Source organism: Eretmochelys imbricata, chromosome 16 (genome assembly GCF_965152235.1).
Source record: "Eretmochelys imbricata isolate rEreImb1 chromosome 16, rEreImb1.hap1, whole genome shotgun sequence".
NCBI lineage: Eukaryota > Metazoa > Chordata > Testudines > Cheloniidae > Eretmochelys > Eretmochelys imbricata.
This window is the reverse complement of record NC_135587.1, coordinates 27,175,946-27,200,386: the sequence shown is the minus strand read 5'-3', so window position 1 is coordinate 27,200,386 and position 24,441 is coordinate 27,175,946. Positions and strand designations below refer to the sequence as shown.

Sequence of the window (24,441 nt, the reverse complement as noted above, 5' to 3'; positions counted from 1 at the left end):
GGAATATGGTCTTGTGGTTAGGGCACTGTACTAGGACTGTTCCCTGCTTGGAAGCATGACATTGGACAACTCATTTAAATTGTTCTATACCTCAGTTCCCCTGTCTGTACACTGGGACTAATACTTTATTTTAAAGAGGTATTTTGAAGATATATTTTCATTAATGCTCAAAGGCATGTAGGTACCAAGGTAATCTCCCTATAGCAGATAGATGTTCATTTCAACTGCAGCCACCACCATTAACCAAAGTTTTTAATTGTGGCCTCAATTTCAACCTCGTATTTAGAGCTGTGCCCAAACTGTAATCTACATGCTGTAGCTCTCAGATTCTTACTGATCATCACAAAGCCTTGTCTGTACAGGATAAAAAAACCCGACAATTCACCCCCGGTAAAACGACCAGCAGCAGCAGCAACATGGTAATAAAAATACCTGAGTCTTGTCTATATTACGGTTTCTACCATTGCTGCCACCCATAGATGGTGCATACATGGTGAATTATACTTTCTCTGGCCTCATCTGCACTTGAAAAAATTGAATCTGGCCAGTCTCTTTTCAGCCTAACAAGCCTGGATGAGAAAATGCACAGAACTTGTAATCCATTTGGAGAAAAACAGTTTTAAAAAGATTTTTAAATCTACTGCACTCCCTTTTTGAAGATGGAGGCAGTAGCAAAATCTACTTTGCTTTAACACTGCAGACCTAGTGGCATCAATAACCCAAACTTAAAAGTGACATCTCAGAATTCAAGCAAAAAAAAAAAAAAATGGTAAAAAGAAAAAAGGAATACTTGTGGCACCTTAGAGACTAACCAATTTATTTGAGCATAAGCTTAAGTGAGCTACAGCTCACTTCATCGGATGCATACTGTGGAAAATACAGAAGATGTTTCTATACACACAGACCATGGAAAAAATGGGTGTTTATCACTACAAAAGATTTTCTCTCCCCCCACCCCACTCTCCTGCTAGTAATAGCTTATGTAAACTGAAATGCTGCTATTACTAGCAGGAGAGTGGGGTGGGGGAAGAGAAAACCTTTTGTAGTGATAAACACCCATTTTTTCCATGGTCTGTGTGTATAAAAACATCTGTATTTTCCACAGTATGCATCCGATGAAGTGAGCTGTAGCTCACGAAAGCTTATGCTCAAATAAATTGGTTAGTCTCTAAGGTGCCACAAGTATTCCTTTTCTTTTTGCAAATACAGACTAACACAGCTGTTACTCTGAAACCTGTCATTAAAAAAACGGTAATAATCTATTTCATAACCATGTTTTCACTTAAAAACTAGAAAGTTACTGTACATTTTTTAAAGCCTGTTCTTTCATATTGAAATCTTGGCTTTTGGAATAGAGCAGTTTAACTGTAACTCCTCAAGCATTTCAAGGGAAAAAATGAAACTATGAGTAGGGTCCATGAAGCATAAGATAAACAGCATAAACTAGTACAACAGACCAAGGAGTTCACAGAATTAAAGTGTAGAGCTGCAAAAGACCTATTACTTCATTTAGTCCAGTCCCCATAGTCAGTACATGATTTTCCTCAAATTATTATTGCAGAGCCATTGAGACACCATATTTAAGGTTAGTTCTGTTTTGCACTTAAAGCAGGAACTCAATCTCTGTTTTGTATGAAAAAAAACAGTGATTTACAACTATTTCCATTCTACAATATGGTATGGGGAAGACTAACAATTTAGGAGAGGAATACAAAATTGCATTTTGATATATCCCCTTCGTAACGTTCCCTGCATCAAAGCCTGGGATGGAAAACAGATTGTTATCCGATAGGCATTTGTGTTGTGTGTGGAGATAATGGACTTCTGCACCCTTCCTGTTCAGTTTTTTGAAGACTAAGACCCCTGTGAAATGGTTCAGCCCACTCCTAAACCAGCTGAATGATTTCATGAAGAACAGGATCTTCAACCAAGTGCTCCACTGGTTTGATGAATATCGATTTGTGTGTAAAAGAATCACTGCTATGGCAAAGATCCTGGTCTTCAATAAATGTTCACTGGCATACGAGCTCTTCTGAATCTACTAAACTGAAGACCTGATTTAAAATTTTTCAAATGAAAAAAAAAATCAAAAAATAGCCTTTTTAAAAATATTGAAGAAGTTTCTAAAACCTAGTAATTTTTACAAAAGTGATTTTTACACTTTCAAGATTTTCAACCACTGCTACTATTCAGCTGATTCAGAAGACATCTTAAGCTAGCTGAACAGTTTAGCAATGAGCAGGCTCTTCAGCACAGCACTATCTCCTTTAATATGCAACAGGATCTTTATCAGAGATCCTAGATTTTACACCACTACAGCAAGAGAACAGTACACAGTCTTACTCACGAGCTTGGAACATTTATATAATCCTAAAGCAGGCTTGGATTAAAAAAAATAAATAAATTTTAAGTAATACCTTCTAAACTGAAAATGTGGTTTAAAAACTAAACAGATGAGTTTGTTTCTCTAGGAGGAATTTAAAATACACACACAAAGGATTAGTTTAAATTAAGAGATTTATAACGTAATGCAATCAAACCAGCAAGGCTACTGGATTTAACAATCTTTTAAATTTCTTCACAAGACCATTGTAAGGTAGTGAGAGCAAAAACATCTGCTATATAGTATGGTGCAATAGACACTGATCGTGAATAAGAACGAGAGCTTAGATGATCATTACTTACAGCAGCTTCCCTGAACAGATGCCAATTTAAAAGAAAAATAGTATCAAGAGGAGATACACAAGACACCGGTTGAGATTTTAAAACGCCAATACATTTCAAGATACACTACATATTTTGCCTGTGGTATACTATTTTCCCACAATAGCCACCGAATGTCTTCTTGCATCCACATCTACGCGTTTTTACCATTTGAACATAGAGCTGTGTGGGAAAAGGTAATTCCATTCCATGGAGGACTGGAGGTCTTGAAATTTGGTTTTGTTCTTACTCAGAATGAAAGCCAAAAATTTCAAAATTCTTTATCAAAGGGAAAGCCCTAAGGCCCAACTCAGAGTTGGGTAGCTGTTTATTTTTATTTGAAAGAACTACTTCAGCAAATAATCAGTCAATATAGATAGATTTAAATCTATCAACAGCATAAAAGAAAGGTTTTTTTGCATGAGCTGTGAACATTCAGAAGTACAGCATTCAAAGTTAACTTTATAGTCAAAAACTACACTGTTCCTAAAAAAACAGGCTGGCATGCTTCATGGCAGAAGGGATTTCTGTGGAAGCCAAAATAAGCTGCGACTTTATTTTGACATAGTCTCTAACAAAATGAAAATAAACAGCGAGTCTGTACCTCTGGAGTGGCGGAGGTGACGGTCACATTGGCCATGAGGCCATTCCTTTTATACATGCTCTCCCCAAGATGCAGGAAATTTCAGCTCAGCCACCGCTGGTGACACAACATGATGAATGGAGAACTCCTGTAAGGCAAATATACAGTATTTATGAAAAACTGACTTAAGGGATTTCCTTATTCTCTTGAGAGAGAGCAGCCACATGTGTGGAACAAAAAGATTATTATATGTTGGGGGAAGAATTCTCTGTGAAGTATAAAATCAAAAAGAGTACTTATGTGACTTTATCATAATAGCATATTAACACTTTTTTTTTCAAGTCAGTTCAGGAAATAAACATAAGTATAATGCTTATATTTAGATCTAGGTCTAAGAAGAAGTCCACATCGGAGGGCATCCATGCAATCCCTTGAGCACCGCTGACTTACACTGTGAACACAAGAACTTAGGAGAGACACATTAAAACTAACCAAAGCAGCAGCACCTCTTCCTCCCACCTTACCATCCATTATCTAATCACCAGTTACGCAACCAATGGAGCTTCAGAAAACCTATCACACTTTCCCACCCTCAACTGACTCAGCACTCCGCTAATGCCCACTCAAATAAGCTCTGCTGTGTGCCTGGAAAGTCAATTCAGGCTGCTTTGGGGCAGAAGGGCAGAGCATTCCAAAGGAAAGGGGCCTCTACAGAGAGCACTCTTGATCCTCCTCATTAAAAAGCGGGCTGCCAACAAGTTCAAAGGCCTCTTCTCAACAAGAATAGTGACAATATAGCTTGGGGAATGGTGGTCTCTCAAATAAGCAGGTCCCGAACTGTTATGGGCTTTGTAGATTTAAAACATCACCTTAAACTGTCTCCAGAAATCAACAAGCAGTTCGCGCAAAATCATAGAGTACTGATGACAAATGGTACCGTCAAGAGGCACCACAATCAGTAGACTGCTGCATTCCGCTCCAACTTAAGTTTCCAGATAGATTTCAGGTGTTCTCCAACAAAGACCACATTCTCACCTCAAACTGGATTAATGCAAATGCATGAATCACAGCAGCAAAGTTCACATCCAAAAGAAATGATCATAAGCTCTTGGCAAGCAGCAGATGGCAACGAGTGTTCCCGGACATTGATAGAATAGTGTTCTTCTAACAACATATGGGGATCTAACATCACACTCTGATTGTTCACCTGAACAAATGGAGGGCAAACACATAACATGTAGCTGGACATACATTTAATTTTGAATAGTCAGGAAATTTGTTTGAAAACAAATCTTGGTCTACAATTATAAAGTACATAATATTTAAATTAGTTATGCACATTTAATATTGTGATAACAAGTAACTGATTAGTATATTAAACAATGAACAAGAGTCCAGTTATTCTATAAAGAAAAAAATATGATAGACAAAAAGGTACACTCAAACATCATCTATGATATGGGTTCAATGACCGTGATATATATAAACACGGATTTTAAATTCACTCTTCTCTCAGTGGAAGGGTGTTCATAAATAGAGGATTAAATAATACCTATTTCTAAATAAATCACTCATTCAACCACAATGGCAAATCTCTCATGATAAAATCTCATTTGAGTTAGCATGTGCTTGCAAGGCACAAGACTTTACCTCCCACAATGATTTTGACTTTCACTGTTACATTATCCCTTTGCCTTTAAGATCACGGAGCCATTTGGAGGCTATTAAAATACAGATCAGTCCGTGAAGTATCTTAATTAGAACGGATTATTAAATTTTCAGTCAAAATGTGTGTTTTGACAAACTGATTGATTAAATGGACTTTTTGTTGAAAACCCATTTTTCAGGCTTTTGATGTAAAGCAGAGGGCAGGCTCCCTACCTTGCTCTGCGCCTCCCTGGAAGCGGCAACATCCCGCTCCCTCAGCTCCTAGGCAGAGGCACAGCCAGGCAGCTCTGTGGGCTGCCTCCACCCCGAGCACTAGCTCCACTGCAGAAATCCCGAAGGTCCCAGAATCTGTGACTTCCATGACCTCTGTGACAAACTCGCAGCCTTACTAATCACTAACAGTCAGTATGGATTTACTAAGAACAAATCATGTCAAACCAGCTTGATTTCCTTCTTTGACAGGGTAACTAGTTTGGTGGATATGGGAACATGGTGGACATAATATACCTGGATTTTAGCAAGGTTTTTGACACAGTCCCACATGACATTCTGATAAGTAAGCTGGAAAAATGCAGGCTCAGCAGAACTACCATTAAGTGGATACATAATTTGTTAAACAACCGCAAAAAAACAAATAACTATTAACGGAATGATGTCAGATTGGAAGGAGGTCTCAAATGGGATTCCACGGGGATCTGTTCTGGGTCCATGCGATGGGGTTGGGACTCACCACCGTGGCACCTCCGGGAATTAGCTCAGTCCATGTGGAGCGCCCTCCGCTGGTGGTGTCCCGTCCATCTCTCGCCCTCTGTTGGCATCTGGACCTGCGTTGCTCCCTTCTCACAGTGTCCTCTTCAGGACACTGCCCTCCAGTAGAGCCCCCTAGTCCACGCTCACCCCCTTCTGGGGGGGTTGGGGTGGGGGGGTAACAGCAGTCCTTCTGCTTTGCCCCAGCCACTGTGGCCAACCACACCCCCAAAGTCTAACCTCCTTCTGTCAGGGGTCGGGTGCAGTCTGCTATGGCCACTTCTAACAGCTGGGTGTAATACGAGGGGGAAAGAGGGGGACCCAGGCCCACCCTCTACTCTGGGTCCCGGCCCAGGGACCCTCTGACGGCAGCCTCCCTCCCCTCCTTCACTCCCCTTGTCCTCCTCTTCTCCCTGGACCGCTTCCCCTTCGGCCCCCTCGCGGGCCCTTCTATTAGGGCCTGCAGCCTGGCAGGTATTGGGCTGGAGCTCTCCTCAGCTCCCCCCAAGCCTACCCAGCACTACGCTGTCCTGGGTGCTGGTCTCCTTCACTCAGGAGACAGACCTTCTCTCTGGAAGGGACTGACTGCCTCTTGCCTAGGCAGCCTTTATATAGGGCCTAGCCTGGCCCTGATTGGCTGCCTCCTGCTCAGCCCTGATTGGCTCTCTAACAGGCCCTCCCTGTTTGGCTGCCACCTTGCACAGCCACTCTGGCCTACTGTAGCCCAATCTGGCATGGGGATGGGGTCACCGCCCAATTACAGTCCAATGTTATTTAACACAGAATCATAGGACTGGAAGAGATCTCGAGAGGTCATCTCGTGCAGTCACCTGCACTTATGGCACAACTAAGTATTATCTTGACCACTCCTGATAGGTGTTTGTCTACCTGCTCTTAAAAGTCTCCAGTGATGGAGGTTCCACAATCTCCCTAGGCAATTTATTCCAGTGCTTAACTACTCTGACAGTTAGGAATTTTTTCTTAATGTCCAACCTAACCCACCCTTACTGCAATTTAAGCCCATTACTTCCAGTCCTTTCTTTAGAGGTTAAGGAGAACAATTTTTGCCCACCTTCTTATAACAACCTTTTATGTACTGGAAAACTATGTCATATCCCCTCTCAGTCTTCTCGTCTCCAAACTAAATAAACCCATTTTTTTCAGTCTTTCCTAATAGGTCATGTTTTTTTAGACCTTTAAACAATTTTGTTGCTGTTCCCTGAATTTTCTCCAATTTGTCCACATTTTTCCTGAAATGTGGAGCCCAGAACTGGACACAATATTCTAGTTGAGGCCTAACCAGCACAGAGTAGAGCAGAAGAATTACTTCTCATGTCTTGCTTACAACACTTGTGCTAATACATCCCAGAACGTTTGCTTTCTTTGCAATAGTGTTACACTGTTGAGTCATATTTAGCTTGTGATCCACTATGACATCTTTATTAATCACCTGGATGTAGGAATAGACAGCACAGTGATCAAATTTGCAGATGACACACATCGGGGGAGGAAGGGGTTTGCAAACACTTAGCTAAAATTCAAAGGGATCTTGATAAATTGGAGAACTAGGCTATAGACAACAAAATTAAATTCAACAAAAACAAATGTAAGGTGCTACACTTAGGGAAGAAAAACCAAATGCACAAATACAGAATGGGGGATAATTGCCTTGGCAGCAGCACTGCCAAGAAGGATCTGGGAGGTGTGGTGGATTACAACCTCAACATGAGTCAACAGTGTGATGCTGTTGGAAAAAAAGAAAAGGGGGGGGAAATAAAATTTTAGGTTGCATTAACAGAGGCATAGCATGCTAGTCACAAGGGGTGATAGTACCACTCTATGCAGCACTGGTTAGGCCTCAACTGGAGTAGTGTGTCCAATTTTGCTCTCTAATGTATAGAAAGGATGTAGAGAAACTGGAAGGATCCAGAAACAAATGTCAAAGAGGATCAAAGGGATAGAATACAAGCCATATGAGCAAAGGCTGAAGGAACTGGGTGTGTTTAGTTTGGAAAAGGGAGATTAAGGGGGGACATGATAGTGGTCTCCAAATACTTGAAAGGGTACCATAAAAAAGATAGAGAAAAGTTGTTCTCTCTTGCCACAGATGGCAGGACAATAGGCAATGGGTTCAAACTACAGCATAATAGATTTAGATTAAATCTCAGGAAAAACTTCCTAACTGTAAGAACTGCCTAGGGAGGTCATAGAAGCTCCTTCGCTGAAGGTTTTCAAAAGGAGTCTGAATAGCCTGGCATGTACGGTTGAGACAAAGAAATCCTGCATCTTGGCACAGGGTAGACTAGATTACCTTTGCAGTCCCTTCTAATGCTATGGTTCTATGATTCTAAGAAGGGTGGATAAAAATCAATGATTTTTTTTTTAAAATCATTTTTAATGTAAATCGGATTTTTGAGGAAAAAACCTATCTAAACATAGTATCTTAATTAAAAGATATCTCATCATGGAATAAGGATTATAAATTCTAATTCTATAGTATGAGACAATATATTCATGTAATGTTTAAGAAATGTTTTGTAAACGAGTTCCAATAGTTCATGGATTAGGAACTCAATCTCATGGTGTTCCAGGGGGTTCTGTATAGATTATTTAGGTTAATCTTTCTATTTACCCAATGGGACTCAGTGCTCAGTCTAGAAGATACCATCAGAGATGCTTAGTTTTGCAGTTCTCAAACTGTGGATTTGTGTCTCCAGAGATAACATGCTTGTTAACAGCAAAAATGTTTTAAAATAAATAAATAAATATAGAGAGAGGTGAGAAATAACAGACCTCACCCTATAGTCCCTCAGCAAATTTGTATGCACAGAGTCAATCCCTTAACCTCTCTCTAAAAGTGCAAAGTTTCAAAAAGTTCAATGAATAGAAGATTGTTGAGGGCAGAATAGATCTGGAGAAGGAGAAGTCTGGAGATAAATGTGAGACGGGAGGGACAGACAGTAGAAACAAAAGTGAAACTGTTTGAGCAGCATATTCCAGAAGTCTTGAAGTCTTTCTGAGTGTAGCCTTCATTGACTTGAGATCTACCATACCATTCTCTCACTAGAAGGGAAAACCTATAATGGCAGCAGGCCATAAAAGAGACCCAGTTTGGGAATATTTTAATGAAGTCCCTCTACCTGTGAATAAGACAGGCATGCATGCAAAATGCAAACAACACAACAAAGAAATGCAAGGCATGGTTTCCCGAATGAAACAATATAATGGGAAGCGTTCCTTCTCAGGAGGAAGCTGCGTTGAAGATGATGAAATGAACATGTCTGAACAAGCAGGATCTTCATTCAGGTTGGTAAACTTTTTTATTTCATACTTGTTTCTTAAGGACTGCCTGTCTTCCTTCTGGACTATTCTTGAATTCTCATGTTTGAGAAAAAATATAGTTGTTACTCTATGGTACTATCATTTTAGATGCAGTTGTGATAAAAAATAAACAGCTGAAATAGGCAGATCTTCCTTTTACAATTTCACTTTTTAAAGTAGTACTGAGTGTCAGTGAATGCAATGAGTAATACTAAATGAGCAGTATGGTAATAATAATTAAATAACTGCATTAACTTATTTTGTTTAGGAGAATCCATCCTCAACATACAGGATTCTGAAGACTATCCACCTTCAAGATCACCAACATTTTCTATAGTTTCAGAGCTATCTGCCAATGATAGTGTTTCGGTCACATCATATATGTCACATAGCCACAGTATATCACCTGTAGCAAAAAGAAAAAAAAAAAAATCTCCATCATCCAGAAACAATTATAGATAAGTTTGTGATAAGAATCAGCTGATTACAAAGAGGGGTAATTGATGAAAAAATTGCCCAGTTTGTTTATGCAACAGACTCACCTTTCCATATGATTGAGAACCCACACTTCATTAACATGGTTCAGTCATTAAGACCAGGATACAGTCCACCCAACAGAGCAGATGTTGCAGGCAAATTGCTGGATAAAGTGTATGAAAGAGAAATTGAGCAGTGTGCAAAAGGTCTAGAGGGTAAAATTGTTAACTGAGTCTTGATGGGTGGAGCAATGTCCACAACGATCCTGTTGTATGTGCTTGTGTGACAACAGAAGAAGGGAATGTCTTCCTTACAGAAACAACTGATACATCAGGAAATGCATACACAGCAGAATACTTACAAGAAGCAGCAGTAAAAGCTATAACAAACTGTGGGGAAAAAATTCAAATGTCTAACATGCAGCTTGGTCACAGACAATGCTGCAAATGTATCCAAGATTAGAAGAAATTATTTATAAGAGAGTCCCAAGCTAATAACATATGGTTGCAGTGCTTATTTAATAGATGACACTGTCACAGCCAAAGTTCTCAATATTGGGCTTCAGAGAAATGTTGAACACATGCTGAATACCCTGAAGCCTATTTGTGTAGCCTTGAATAAAATGCAGGGAAATAGCTGTTTTATTGCTGACGCTGTTGAAATTTGGAAGGAACTGAGTGAGATCTTAAAAAGAGAAATATGCAGTGACAGAGTTAAATTACAAGCATTAAAAAAACAAATTGGACAAGCACTATCTCCAGCTCATTTTCTTGCATATATTCTCAATATTCGGTACCAGGGACAAACCTTAACTGCTGAAGAAGAGGAGTTAGCTATGACATAGACATCCAGCAATCATCCCACCATAATGCCAACTATAATAAACTTCAGAGCTAAGGGTGAACCATTCAAGAAATATATGTTTGCTGATGATGTTTTAAAGAAAGTCACTCCAGTGAACTGGTGGAAGTCACTTAAGCAATTGGATTCAGAGACTGTTGAAGTGATAATCTCACTTTTAACAGTAGTAGCTTCTTCTGCCAGTGTAGAAAGAATATTTTCTTCCTTTGGACTAATTCATTCCAAATTGAAAAATTGTTTGGGACCTGAAAAAGCAGGAAAGCTTGTTTTTCTTTTCCAGATTATGAACAAACAGGAAAATGAAGGTGACAACGACTGAGTTAGCTGCAGAAGCCAATATTTTAAGCTTCTCACGTTGATCTGGTTGACATAGTCGATTTAATTTTTTTTAATATTTCATTTAACCATTTTAGTTAAAAACAATTTTAACAAAAACAAACTGGATTTTAAAAAACTTGAATGTTTAACTAAATTCAAAAATTCATTTGCTTGTTTTGTTAAAATATTATGTTTTGCTGTTGAAGAAAAAAAATCCAGAATACTTAACGTTGTTGTTTTAGTTAAATAAAACTATTTAAATGTCTGTCTGGTGATGTTCTCCTCCTAATACAGCATGGCAAGAAAATCCTGCAAATATTAATGATTAACCTGTTGAACTGGAGATAGTTCACCTCCCAGTGACTTCATAAATATCTGCTTCAATTACCTTTGGTAAATGAAATAACCAAACAATCATTCATTTTCTGATATAGCTGTAAAACTAATCTGAAAAGTTTTCAAAATAAATCACTGTTTAAAAATGTATAGTGTGTACCTTCTAAAAATGAAACCTACATCTATCTCTGAGTCATGAAGAATATGTATTACAGTTATAACAACCAACAAGAATGCACTTTTATGTAGAAATCCATGATTAAATTGAGTCTTCCTGACTAGTGATTTAAATCATGGTGCCTTGTGCAACAGTACCACCTAGTGACAAAATAACTGAAGAGCACAAGTTTTAAAACGTTTGTGAAACAGATAAGTCATAGGTAATGGTGAGTAAATGAAGGTGTCTAAAGAAGAAAAGGAGTACTTGTGGCACCTTAGAGACTAACCAATTTATTTGAGCATAAGCTTTCGTGAACTACAGCTCACTTCATCGGATGTCTAGTAATTCTGCATAGTATGTGCTACAGACTTAGCAGAGATAGGGTATATATCATACTCTAGGTGCATGCCTGGCTCTCATCAACTGTAATGAAGTTACACATGCCACATACACAACCAACAACCAGTCCATAGGCACAATTACATGAGTTAACAATACCAACAGCTGAGCAACATGACCACAGAACTATAACACTACCAACCCCTTCACCTCTCCCATTGACAACAATTAGTCAGCCAACTGATGCGCTATCGCTCTTCAGCTAACAAATCATCTACAACAGGTTAAAAGCCAGATTGACAAGACATGCTGGCAACCTCCTAGCCATATAAAAATTAAACCTTATTATCTGAGAATCCAGGGCAGCAATGGATCCAGTAAGATTCCAAGATTTTGTACAGTGAGAAAAGCATGGGCATATATCCTCACTGGATGAGGTAACCCCTCCCACAGCCTCTCCAAAAGCTTCCTCATTGCTACTAAAATCACTTTTGTATTGTTAGGATTGATCTTACGCCAGCTAGACACCTTCCAGGATCCTCCCTAGGCAGAACAGTGAGAAAGCAAGGAGGCTGAAAAATCTGGGTTGAATAAAGATTTTTTTCCTCAGTTGATGATGTCACAAATCCTTCAGTATATCTGACAATGGCAAGGCAACTAGTGTGCCGTGACCACTGCTTGTTATATTTTTAATAATTTCACTGTTATATGTGTGCATCAATACTCCAAAAAGACCCATATTTTGGAGTTTACTGTATCCACCTTGCACAACCCTACATCATATACCAATTTAAAGCTTATTACATGTATGTTTAGATGAGGTATGATGTGGAGCTATCAAGTGGTCTTATAAGCCTGTAGGCAAGGTGAAACGATGGTATCCAAAATGAGAAAGTGTCATTTTCCCCATAGTTTCAGAAACACTGTAACGTAACTATGAATACAGTTTTTACTGTTTAAGTCAGGGGTCAGCAACCTGCGGCACGCGTGCCAAAGGCATGGGCATGCGAGCTGATTTTTACTGGCACGCTGCTGCCAGCCGGGGTCCTGGCCACTGGCTCCGCTCAGCCCACCACCGGTCTGGGGTTTTGTCTCCCGGCCCCGCTCAGCCTGCTGCCGGTCTGGAGTTCCAGCTGCCGACCCCTTGCCAGCCGGGGTCTCAGCCACCAGCCCCACTCAGCCCGCTGCCGGCCTGAGTGAATGGAACCCCAGGCCGGCAGCAGCTGAGGTAACCCTTCTCACAGCCTCTCCAAAAGCTTCCTCCTTGCTACTAAAATCACTTTTGTATTGTTAGGATTGATCTTATGCCAGCTAGACACCTTCCAGAATCTAGCGGCTGAGTGCAGCCGGTGGCCAGGACCCCGGCTGGCATGAGCTGGCGGATGGAACCCCCAGCTGGCAGCGGGTTGAGCAGGGCTGGCAGCCGGGACCCCGGCTGGCAGGAGCTGGCGGAACCCCAGACCAGCATCGGGTGAGCCGATGCCGGTCTGGGGTTCTGTCCGCCAGTCCCTTGCCAGCCGGGGTCCTGGCCATCGGCCCCGCTCAGCCTGCTGCCAGCCTGGGATACCAGCTGCCGGCCCCGCTCACCTCACTTCTGGTCTGGGGTTCCAGCTGCCCAGCCCCCAGCCCTGCTCAGCCCTCTTGCTGGCTTGGGGTACTGGCAGCCGGCCCAGGGCTCTGCTTCTGGCCTAGTCCCAACGCTCTGCAGCCCTTATAAAAATTACACTACAATTTGCTTAAAAACTTGAAAACTTAAAAACTTAGTATATTACTGTAATCGTTAAAAAACGTATAATGTTAATAAATACATAGGTTTGATGAAACAAAAGTAGTTGTACTTATGTGCCTGTGCTTAATTTGTGTTTTCAATGATTTACCTTTTAAAAAAAATCTCGCATGTCTCGCACCCCCAGAAAGAGTATCTCGCACCCCCAGGGGGTGCATGCACCCCAGGTTAAGAACCACTGTACTAAACTGATAAGATCTGCATTTTAATTTAATTTTAAATGAAGCTTCTTAAACATTTTAAAAACCTTGTTTACTTTACATACAACAATAGTTTATTTATATAATATAGACTTATAGAGAGAGACCTCCTAAAAACGTTAAAATGTATTATCGGCATGCAAAACCTTAAATTAGAGTGAATAAATGAAGACTCAGCACACCACTTCTGAAAGGTTGCCAACCCCTGGTTTAAGTTAATTCCAACTCCTTAATGTGGTATTTATTGGTCAAAGCTACCAAACAACAATGTAGTAAAAGATTTTTATTAGTTTTGCATGATCAAGTATTTTTTTTCAGAAATGATTAAACTGTTTAGCATGTGGCAAAAATGGCAAATATCAACATTACGCAATTATCTACCATGAAATGTTTTCACATCACATATTCTTAATTGTCAAAGTATCTCATCCATATCTTCAACTGAAATTTACTGACCAGATCAGTTTCACACTGAAGTTTGTAATGCACAGTGGGTAGATATAAATGTACATGAATTCTTAACGTAATGCTTCTCCATTTGTAAGCTTTCATACGTACTATGTAGCATCTAGTCTGCCTGGTAGATTATAATTTGTAATTGCTCCATGCATGCAATACTAGCCTTTGAAATATTCTCGAAACTAGCTATTAATTCAGTGACACTTTTTAGTATTAAAGATAATACACAGCTTCGTACTGGGCTTCAAACAAAGTGCTCACTAAACAAAAATGGCAATTTTGATACTAACGTAGATCTAATTTAGCACAAGTCTATATACTTGTACAAAATGAAAAATGGTGGTACTGGTGGTGGTAATGCTAATATATTTTGGGAATTTTACCGCTACAAGGACATTACAGTATTTGAAGATATGGTGGATACAAGCCCCTTAAAGTTTACATCAAAGAGAAAAAGACTCTCCATAAACTTTTAAAAATGTGGTATTTATCAAGAAAATCAAAAGAAAGCAAAACTGTCAAAAGCCACCAGTGCTGGACAGAAATCAGGAAAGATGAATTGTATTGGCAGCTACTTGATGAGTTATTATCTAATTTGGATGATGTGGAAACAATACTCAATCACAGGGGTTGCTTTCAGAAATACACAAGCAAACTGAATTTGGAACATGTCAGAGTAGTATTGAACCCAGGGAAAAAAAGGACTCAAAATTTGATCAGAGCATCACGTTTTCCTGCTTCTAGAGCAGGGGTGGGCAAACTTTTTGGCCCACGAGCCACATTGGGGAATAGAAATTGTATGGCGGGCCATGAATGCTCACAAAATTGGTGTTGGGTTGCGGGCAGGGTTGCTGGCTCTGGGGTGGGGCTGAGGAGTTTGGAGTGCAGGAAGGTGCTCTGGGCTGGGACTGAGGGGTTCGGAGGGTGGGAGGGGAATCAGGGCTGGGGCAGGGGTGCTGGTTCTGGCTGGGAGTGCGGGCTCTGGGGTGGGGCTCGGGATGAGAGGTTTGGGTGCAGGAGGGTGCTCCAGGCTGGGATTGCGGGGTTTGGAGAGCGGGATCAGGGCTGGGGCAGGGGGCTAGGGAGAGGCTCAGGGGGTGCAGGCTCCGAGTGGTGCTTACCTCAAGAGGATCGTGGAAGTAGCGGCATGTCCCTTCTCCGGTTCCTACGCAGAGGCGCGGCCAGGTGGCTCTGCATGCTGCCCCATTGACAGGCACCACCCTTACAGCTCCCGTTGGAGTACATAGGAGCTGGAGTGGGGCCATGCCAGGGCTTCTGGGAGCTGCGTCGTGCAGCCCTGACCCTGCGCTCAACCCATTCTGGAGTGCCGGAACGGGGCCGAGCCGCATGGTGCGGCCCCAACCCAGCACTGGCAGAGCGGGGCTGAGCCGCGTGGTGCGGCCCCGGCCCAGCGCCCTGGCCGGAGCACCAGCCAGCTTAAAATGGCTCGCAGGCCACATCCGGCCCGCAGGCCATCGTTTGCTAGCCCACCCCTGTTCTAGAGGCACAAGAACTCCAGCAATTGATCTTGGTGCATTGTTTGCCTGAGAAAAACATACAAGACAGACAAGAAACTTCATAAAATAGAAACATCTGAGAGAGCAACCCATCTAAGGAAGGCAGCACTTCAACCAAGAGGCGATGACAAGTTGAGCAGACTATCTGTGGAAGACCTGATTGCTAAGGATGCACTTTATTACTTAACGCGCCCTTTTTCCTGCTTGGGTAAAACAAATCTTAAAGAAAAACCATCTAGTTATACTGCAACAATCCAATGATAACGCTACACTTTATCATCTGATTGAAGAGAGAGAAATGATCTTATGTACAACAAAAAAGCTCTTCGCCTGTCCAAGCTGCTACAAAGCTATTACGTCCTACTTCCCTGAGACGTCGAAACTGCACACTATTCCAGTAGTAAATTACAGGCAAGATTAGAAAAACAACTATGGTTCTGCAATTTCATTCCATACACAGCAAGGACAAGGTAAGTCTACCATTTATTCTATACAGCACAACATTAGCTGATGGTATCCAAGCTCCTAGTAATCTGAAGCAGGAACTTAAGTCAGTATTTTGTCAATGTTCTTCTGGTGAGTAAGAGTGATGAACAGCTTTCAAATGAACAAGTGTTTTTTTATAATGCCGCTTCAATCCTTGTCTGAAATATTCAGAATATTATCCAAAGCTAGGTGACTGCAGTTTACTGACGTCAGCTACTTTTTTGTGCCCCAATAAGTGCAGGAGTTTGCCCTCAGGTTGATAAAGAGGTATATAATTGAGCCAGCAAAGAGTGTCAGCCTTTCAAAGAAAATGTATCTCAATAGCACAGTGCACAGTGTTTAACAGTTCCACAATTATTACACCAGTGCACATAAGCCTTGCTTCACAGCTATACCATGAGTTAGGGGCTTGCAATTTAATTGACATACTACACCTTCACGGATTCCACATCAATTACTATTAGCTGCATCACTAGTGCTGCAAAAACTGAAGTAGGAGACTCCAGAGAGGTGTGTTCACCAGCATGAGGTGAACTGATCCACCTCATGCTGGTACAAATCTCATGTATGAAGGAGATAATAATATAGACATCAATGCAGAGATCACTGATGGAAAAAATACCTTCAATTCAACAGCTAGAGTGGTATTTCAAGAACAGTCAGCAGATAGTCCAGCATCACAAGAAATATCACTGAAGCACAGGAAAGAAAAATCACTTTATTCTCCCCGGGCAATTAGAGTCTCTTATGCAGTGTCTCTAATCAGAACAATCTTCCCTGCACAAAATTGTGTACATGCCAACGCAATGAAGACTGTGGAATCCCATTCAATCCCAACAGAGATAATGATAAACAAGATACAGAGAATACGTTTGACTGGAATAGTCACCAGCGCTATTACATTTCAATAACACCTGTACACGTTTATTATTAGATTTTATTTTACCCTTCAGGTTATTGTTGTGATGCTTTGAGGTCACAAAAAAATCCAGTTTTATGTCTTGAAATAGTTATTAAACAGAAACTAATGCAAATATTTCAGAGTGCTCATTTTAATATGTCAATGGTGTCATTGTTTATCCCCATTTCTATGGTAACAGAACCACTTGACAGCTCCACATCATACCTCATCTTAAAGTAGACATACTAAGCTTTCAAATGATGTATGTTGTGCAAGTGTGTAGAGAGGGTACAATAAGTCAACCAAATCAGCACAATCTGCCACTCGCCTATTACCTGTCCTCCTCTCCATTTGTTGTATACAACTGTCATCACTTAGCTTATCAAATAGAAGCTAAGGATGACAATCTGTAAGTACGTACATGGGAAACAGAAATCGGATAATAGGTGGGTCTTCAATCTAGAAGACAAAGGTATAACAACATCCAATAGCTGGAAGTTGAAACTAGACAAATACAGACCCAAGAAAAGGCACAGTTTTTAACGGTCATGGTACAGTAACTCCTCACTTAACGTTGTCCGGTTAACATTGTTTCGTTGCTGATCCTTTAGAGAACATGCTGGTTTAAAGTTGCTCAATGCTCACTTATAACGTTTGACAGCTGCCTGCTTTGTCCACTGCTTGCAGAAAGAGCAGCCTGTTGGGGGCTTCGAACAGGGTGGGCTAGCAGCCCCCCTATCAGCTCCCCACTCCCCTAAGTTCCCTGTGCTGGCTATCAACTGCTGGGCAGTTCAGCTGTCCCCCCACTGCCGTGTGCTGCTCCTATCCTCTGACTTGGCGCTGCTCCCAGGAGCCTCCTGCTTGCTGTCCGGGGGACGGGGGGAGGGAAGAGGAGAAGGGTGCTAATGTCAGGGTGTCCCCCTCCCTCGCACTCCTGCCCCCGCTCCTTTACCCCATCTCCACAGAGCAAGGGGGGACACAACAGGGCACAGGATGGAGGGAGCCCGCTGGCGGCAGCAGCAGCTGTCTCAACTTGCTGATCTACTTAAAAAGGCAGTGTACTTAGAGTGGGCTCAGAGTTCTTAAAGGGGCAATGCACATCTCTCTCTCTCTCTCTCTCACACACACACACACAGTGTGTGTGTGTATCTATCTCTCTCTGCCATGCTGTCTCCCCTCCATCCATTCGTGTTGCCTTGTAGAGCGTGAGGCTACCTTAACAACGTGTTAACCCTTGAGGGCTCAGCCAGAATGCTAGTTCATCATTTAGCAGGAAGGCATTCCCTGGGAAATATCCCACCCTCTTCCACTCTCTGACTTCACCACCTCAACCAAGCTTCATTAATTCTTATGGGGAAATTGGATTCGCTTAACATCATTTCACTTAAAGTAGCATTTTTCAGGAACATAACTACAACCTTAAGCGAGGAGTTACTGTAATTAATCAGTGGAACAATTCACCAAGGTCTGTGGACTAGTGTTCCCTCTAATTTTTTATGTCCATGTGCGGAATGAATTTTGTTATGTGCACCAATATGGAGGTGATGTGGGGTGGGGCTGAAGGGCTTGGAGTGTGGGAGGGTGCTCAGAGCTGGGGCAGAGGGTTAGGGTGTGTGGGGGGGTGAGGGCTCTGGCTTTGGGGTGCAGGAGGGGGCTCAGGGCTGGGGCAGAGGGTTGGGATGTGGGGGGGAGGCTCTGGGGTGGGGCCAGGGATGAAGGGTTTGGGGTGCAGGCTGCCCTTGGGCTGCAGTGGGGAGAGAAGACTCCTCCCAGCCCTCTCTTGCCACAGCAGCTCGGGGCCAGATGAGAGGTGCCTCTTCCCGGCCGCAGCAGCTCCAGCGGGGCTGGGTTGGGCTGAGCTGAGCTGGGGAATGGGCTCCTCTCCCTGGCAGCTGCAGCAGGGCTGGGCTGGGCCAGGGGGAGGGGCTCCTCTCCCCGCTGGCGTGGCCTTTGAGAGCCTGCTGCGCAGCCTTACAGGGAATTTAGCTGTGGACTCTCCATCACGGAAAATCTCCAAATCAAGGCTGGATGTTTTTCTAATAGATATGCTCTAGATCAAATTCAAGGAAATCCTATAGTCTGATCTCCTGCATAACACAGGCCATATGATTGTATTTGTTCTTTCTGGCCTTATAATTTATGAAACTCTCATCATTTTGAAAATCTTCTCACATTATCTGTTATCATTTCTTCACTCCATTCAAGAACTTTCTTTGTTCAGCTTTGGGCATTATGAGTCAGCAGCTTTGCATTTATTATAGTTATAATGAGAAAGTACTATCTAGTGAACTCATCGCTGTAGACTGAAAAATAAGATAAGGTAGCCATTAATATATAGAAGCACATTATTAAATGCTCTACCCACCCTCCAGCGGTTTCTAGATTCTATCAAATCAATGCTCCTCAACAGTTTACAACTCCACTCACTCCTGCCTTCAGCATCTCAAGTGATTTGATTCCACCTATTAGCATGCCCCTTTCTCCAATCACTAATGACTCCACTTAGTTACCTTCCCCTCTTCCTTCTAGACAGTTTTATACAGTATCATAATTGCCAGGCAGCTGACTGAGGTAGGAGCCAGATGCAGACTGGAGCAAGGGCTGGCTAGTGTGGAAACAGGCATGGGCTGGAGCAGGAGCAAGGGCCAGATGGAGCAGATTTGGGAGAAGGAGCACGGGCTGGCTGGAGCCTATCTGAGAGGAGGAACAGGAGCAACAGCAAGGGCAGTCTATCAAAACTACTTGGCAGTGGAAGTGTTCCAAGCCAGGTAGTGACTTTGAGCAGACTGGACAGACTGCATCCCTAAAGAGCCTGTACATCTGCCTTGGAATCACCAGGATGGGTCCTTGCCTGTGGATTGGCTGAACAGCATCGGGCCTATCATCACTTTCTCTAGCTCAGGGGTAAGCTAGGAGTCTTTTCCATGCAGCAGTTTGCGTCTCCTATCTGGGAGCATGCAAGCCACTTGCACACACTAGCACGACCAGGGATAGCTGCCGGTGAGGTCATTACAGCAAGTACTGAATCATCCATAAAGGATCAAGAGCTTGTTGACTAATCAGTGGTGTTAGAATAACAGCATCACTGGACTTGATCAAAAGGAAAAAATCAAATAGATTCTTTACTTTCACACTCTCTTACATGTGATGTCTGGATTCAACAATGACTATGTCTGTCTGTCTCCTAAGCAGAACAGGTAGATGAGAACATATTACATCTGTGATCTGTAGCCTACACAGGTTCTCCATTCTATATTATATCTATTTCAGAGTGCGGGTCCTCCTCTTCAAAATCCTTAATTGGCTAAAGTCAACTACCTCAAAGCATGCCTCTCCCCTAGAACACAAGTGTGATGCAGTTGTCAGCATGTAGAATTCAGCTTCTTGAGACCAAAGTATAGAACTACAACCTCAGTAAGGGTGGTCTGGAGAACAGAGTCCTACCATGACAATAACTGAAACTTAAAGCACTCTATTTGACACCTAGAGACCAGAGAGATTGGTGGTGCAATACAGATACAAACATATTCCCTTACAGTTATACACATTTTAGTATAATAATTGCAAATTATCAAAATCCTTGTTTTGCTACTGCATGTTTCAAACCATGGCCATTTTGGTGTCATTAGAAACACTGCATGTGCATACTGTCCATATTCTACAGTATGCATCTTGTGAGGTTTTTTCTTCGTTTGTTTTTTTTTAAACAATAAATAAAATCAGATTAACTTACCCATATTATATGTTTATCTCCAAATTTAAATTCAGGTATTCAAAAACAAGAATGGTATTGCGACATGTCTCTCAGAACAGTAATTTCTGAAAAAGTCAAATAAAGCTACGTTTTATACAAAAGTACTTTTCGAATTCACACACAATCACACTCTGCTGTAGATTTTGTTCTTAATGGTGTTTAAAATCAGTTATCTTTGAAAACAGATTATTCCTTACATAATACAAATATCAGATAGCCAGGTGTTCCATCTTAAATTCTATAATGCTTATACTTCAATTTTCATACGATGTATAATTCAGCAATTTACATCTCAGAATTTACAATCCTTTCATATGACTGAAGTATTAAAAATCTAATACTAGATTTCAAAAAATATTAACTAATGGGAATTATTGTTTTGATCTTATACCATTTTAGTAATTTAATATGAATATGTTTTACTGTAAAGTGTCTATGATACTTTTCATGATAGATACTACATAAAATACATTCTAAAAAGATCTCTGTACCTGAAAAGGGGTCTTTTTTAAAAATTATATTTACATTACAAAATATTCAGTTTTACAACTACAATATTTGATGGATGAAGAGTGGGAATTCTTGTTCTGCCAAGATAAAAATCTAGGAAGCAGCTCAAATTCCCTAAGGAAGTACATCATGTTACATAGGATACAGAGGTAACTGAAATAAGTGAAAAATCTTTGCAGCCTAACACTTTTATAAAGTGCAATTTTCCTCTTGATTCCTATATGCAACAATATACATCCAGAAGAGGAGAATGGTTATTTAATCATCAGGAGAAGAGCTTTTTAGTGAGTGTTTCTTTTTCTGAATTAATAGGGGAATTATTAGCTCCTAGGAATCAAAGATCTACGATTTTCAGTGAGGTGAGATCTTCATACAAATTGCATGAAAGAAAGCCTTTATTCTGCTTTCAAGGCTCTCCTGTGTATATTTAAAAAAAAAAAAACATTATTAATTCTTCAACCAGAGTAAGTCATTACATATCACAATGACTTCTCAATATGCAGCAGAAGAGCAGGATAAAGGTTCATGGAACCAGCTCACTGTAGCACAAATGGTCATTCAATATGAAAGGTTGTAAATGCTAAACTCTGCGGGGTTAGCTAGTGCAACTTAAAGTGCAACTCTCTGACCCTGCCAGCACCATGTGCATATTTTGCCATCGTTTTGTTATTTTAGACATAATGCAAATAGTGATATTAACAAACAGCAAGAGGGAAAGGGGAAGGAAGGCCAGGGTTACAGAAAAAATAAATCAGTTACGCTATTCTGGTCTACACATATCTTGATGTTCCTTTAAATTAAATATTTTCTACCCTACATATCTATGTACACACATCTGTTTATACACAAAAAAACATTATTAACTTAAGGTTGCTACTGTATCCCACCAACACAAACCACACAAAGTAAGGAAATCAGCAGTTAAGTCATTCAACATCCCTATTCCCCATCCTCAGAACCTCTTCTCAGTCTCAACTGTGCCAATTTTTAAAAAGGCTAAACGGGATGATTCAGGTAATTATAGGCCTGTCAGTCTAACATTGATCCCAAGAAAGATAATGGAGCAGCTGATCCGGGGCTCAATTAATAATGAACTAAAGGAGTGTAATGTAATTAATGCAAATCAACACTGGTTTATGGAAAACAGTTCCTGTAAAACTAACCTGGTATCTTTTTTGGATGAGATTACAAATTTGATTGATAGACATAATAGTGCTGATGTAATATGCTTAGACTTCTGTAAGAAAATTGATTTGATACCACAAGACATTTTTATTAACATAACACACATTAAATTAATTAAAAACTGGCTAACTGATAAGTCTCAAAATGTAACTGGAAACAGGGAATTATCATCAAAGTGGGTGTGTTTCCAGTGGGATCCTGCAGGGATCTGTTCTTGGCCCTACACTATTTAATATTTTTATCAATCTAGAAGAAAACAAAATCACAACTGATAAAAGTTCACAGATGACACAAAATGGGGGAGTAGTAAATAATTAAGAGGACAGGTCCCTGATTTAGAGCAATCTGAATCACTTGGTAAACTGAGCACAAGCAAACAATGTGTGTTATAATATGGCTAAATGTAAATGAATGAATGTAAGTGTAGGAATGAAGAATGTAGGTCATATTTACAGGAAGGAGGACTCTATTATGAGCTGCAGTGCCTCTGAAAAATATTTGGGGGTTGTGGTGGATAATCAGCCTAATATGAGCTCCCAATGTGCACTGTGGCCAAAAGAGAGAATGCGATCATTAAATGCATAAACTGGAGAATCTTGAATTGGAGTAAAGAGGCTATTTTACCTCTGTATTTGGCTGCTGGAATACTGTGGCCAGTTCTGGTGCCCACAACTCAAGAAGGATGTTGATAAACTGGAGAGCCAAAAGAATGATTAAAAGGATTAGAAAACATTCCTTATGGTGATAAACTCAAAGACCTCAATCTAATTAGCTTAAAGGGAAGGTTATGGGATGACTTGGTTATAGTCTATAAGAATCTACGTGGGGAACAAATATTTAGCAATGGGCTCTTCATTCTAACAGACAAAGGTATAAATTATATCATCCGATGGCTGGAAATGGAAGATAGACAAATTCAGTCTGGAAATAAGGCATAAATTTTTGACAGAGTAATTAACCATTGGAACAATTTACCAAGGGTTGAGGTGGATTTTCCATCACTGAGCCAAATCATCTTTGCAGTTCTACCATCTGGACTCTGATTTGCAGAAGCTCTGAGCGCTCACAACAATAAATGAAGCTAATGGGAGCTGTGTTTTGAACATATGAATCAGGCACAAAGTATCTCATAGAATCATAGAATAACAGAGTTCGAAGGGACCTCGGGAGGTCATCTAGTTCAATCCCCTGCTCAAAGCAGGACCAATCCCCAACTAAATCATCCCAGCCCAGGCTTTATCAAGCCTGACCTTAAAAACCTGTAAAGAAGGAGATTCCACCACCTCCCTAGGTAACCCATTCCAGTACTTCACCACCTTCCTAGTGAAAAAGTTTTTCCTAATATCCAACCTAACCCCACCCCCCACTGCAATTTGAGACCATTACTCCTCGTTCTGTCATCTGCCCACCACTGAGAACCGTCTAGAGCCATCCTCTTTGGAACCCCCTTTCAGGTAGTTGAAAGCAGCTATCAAATCCCCCCTCATTCTTCTCTTCTGTAGACTAAACATCCCCAGTTCCCTCAGCCTCTCCTCATAAGTCATGTGTTCCAGTCCCCTAATCATTTTTGTTGCCCTCTGCTGGACGCTTTCCAATTTTTCCATACCCTTCTTGTAGTTTGGGGCCCAAAACTGGACACAGTACTCCAGATGAGGCCTCACCAATGTCAAATAAAGGGGAACGATCATGCCCCTCGAACTGCTGGCAATGCCCCTACTTATACAGCCCAAAACGCCATTGGCCTTCTTGGCAACAAGGGCACACTATTGACTCATATCCAGCTTCTCGTCCTCTGTAACCCCTAGGTCCTTTTCTGCAGAACTCCTGCCTAGCCATTCCATCCCTAGTCTGTAGCGGTGCATGGGATTCTTCTGTCCTAAGTGCAAGTCTCTGCACTTCTCCTTGTTGAACTTCATCAGATTTCTTTTGGCCCAATCCTCCAATTTGTCTAGGTCCCTCTGTATCCTATCCCTACCCTCCACCATATTTACCTCTCCTCCCAGTTTAGTGTCACCTGCAAACTTGCTGAGGGTGCAATCCACACCATCCTCCAGATCATTTATGAAGATACTGAAAAAAACTGGCCCCAGGACCAATCCTGGGGCACTCCACTTGATACCCGCTGCCAAC

At 41.3% G+C, this 24,441-nt stretch overlaps 1 protein-coding gene across 2 annotated transcripts in view; it reads right to left on the bottom strand.

The window, feature by feature from the left end:
• RALGPS1 (Ral GEF with PH domain and SH3 binding motif 1) overlaps positions 1-24,441 on the bottom strand; it is a 391,212-nt gene that overhangs the window by 339,973 nt on the left and 26,798 nt on the right. The window contains exons 2-4 of one of the 2 annotated variants that reach the window (XM_077835616.1): positions 22,936-23,004; positions 20,596-20,681; positions 3,308-3,434 (exon numbers count right to left, since the gene is read on the bottom strand). In XM_077835616.1, coding sequence (XP_077691742.1) covers positions 3,308-3,364 — 57 coding nt within the window. In that variant the 5' untranslated portion in view covers positions 3,365-3,434; positions 20,596-20,681; positions 22,936-23,004. Of the gene's footprint in view, positions 1-3,307; positions 3,435-20,595; positions 20,682-22,935; positions 23,005-24,441 lie in introns of those variants that run through there. The other variant, XM_077835617.1, reaches the window with a different exon arrangement.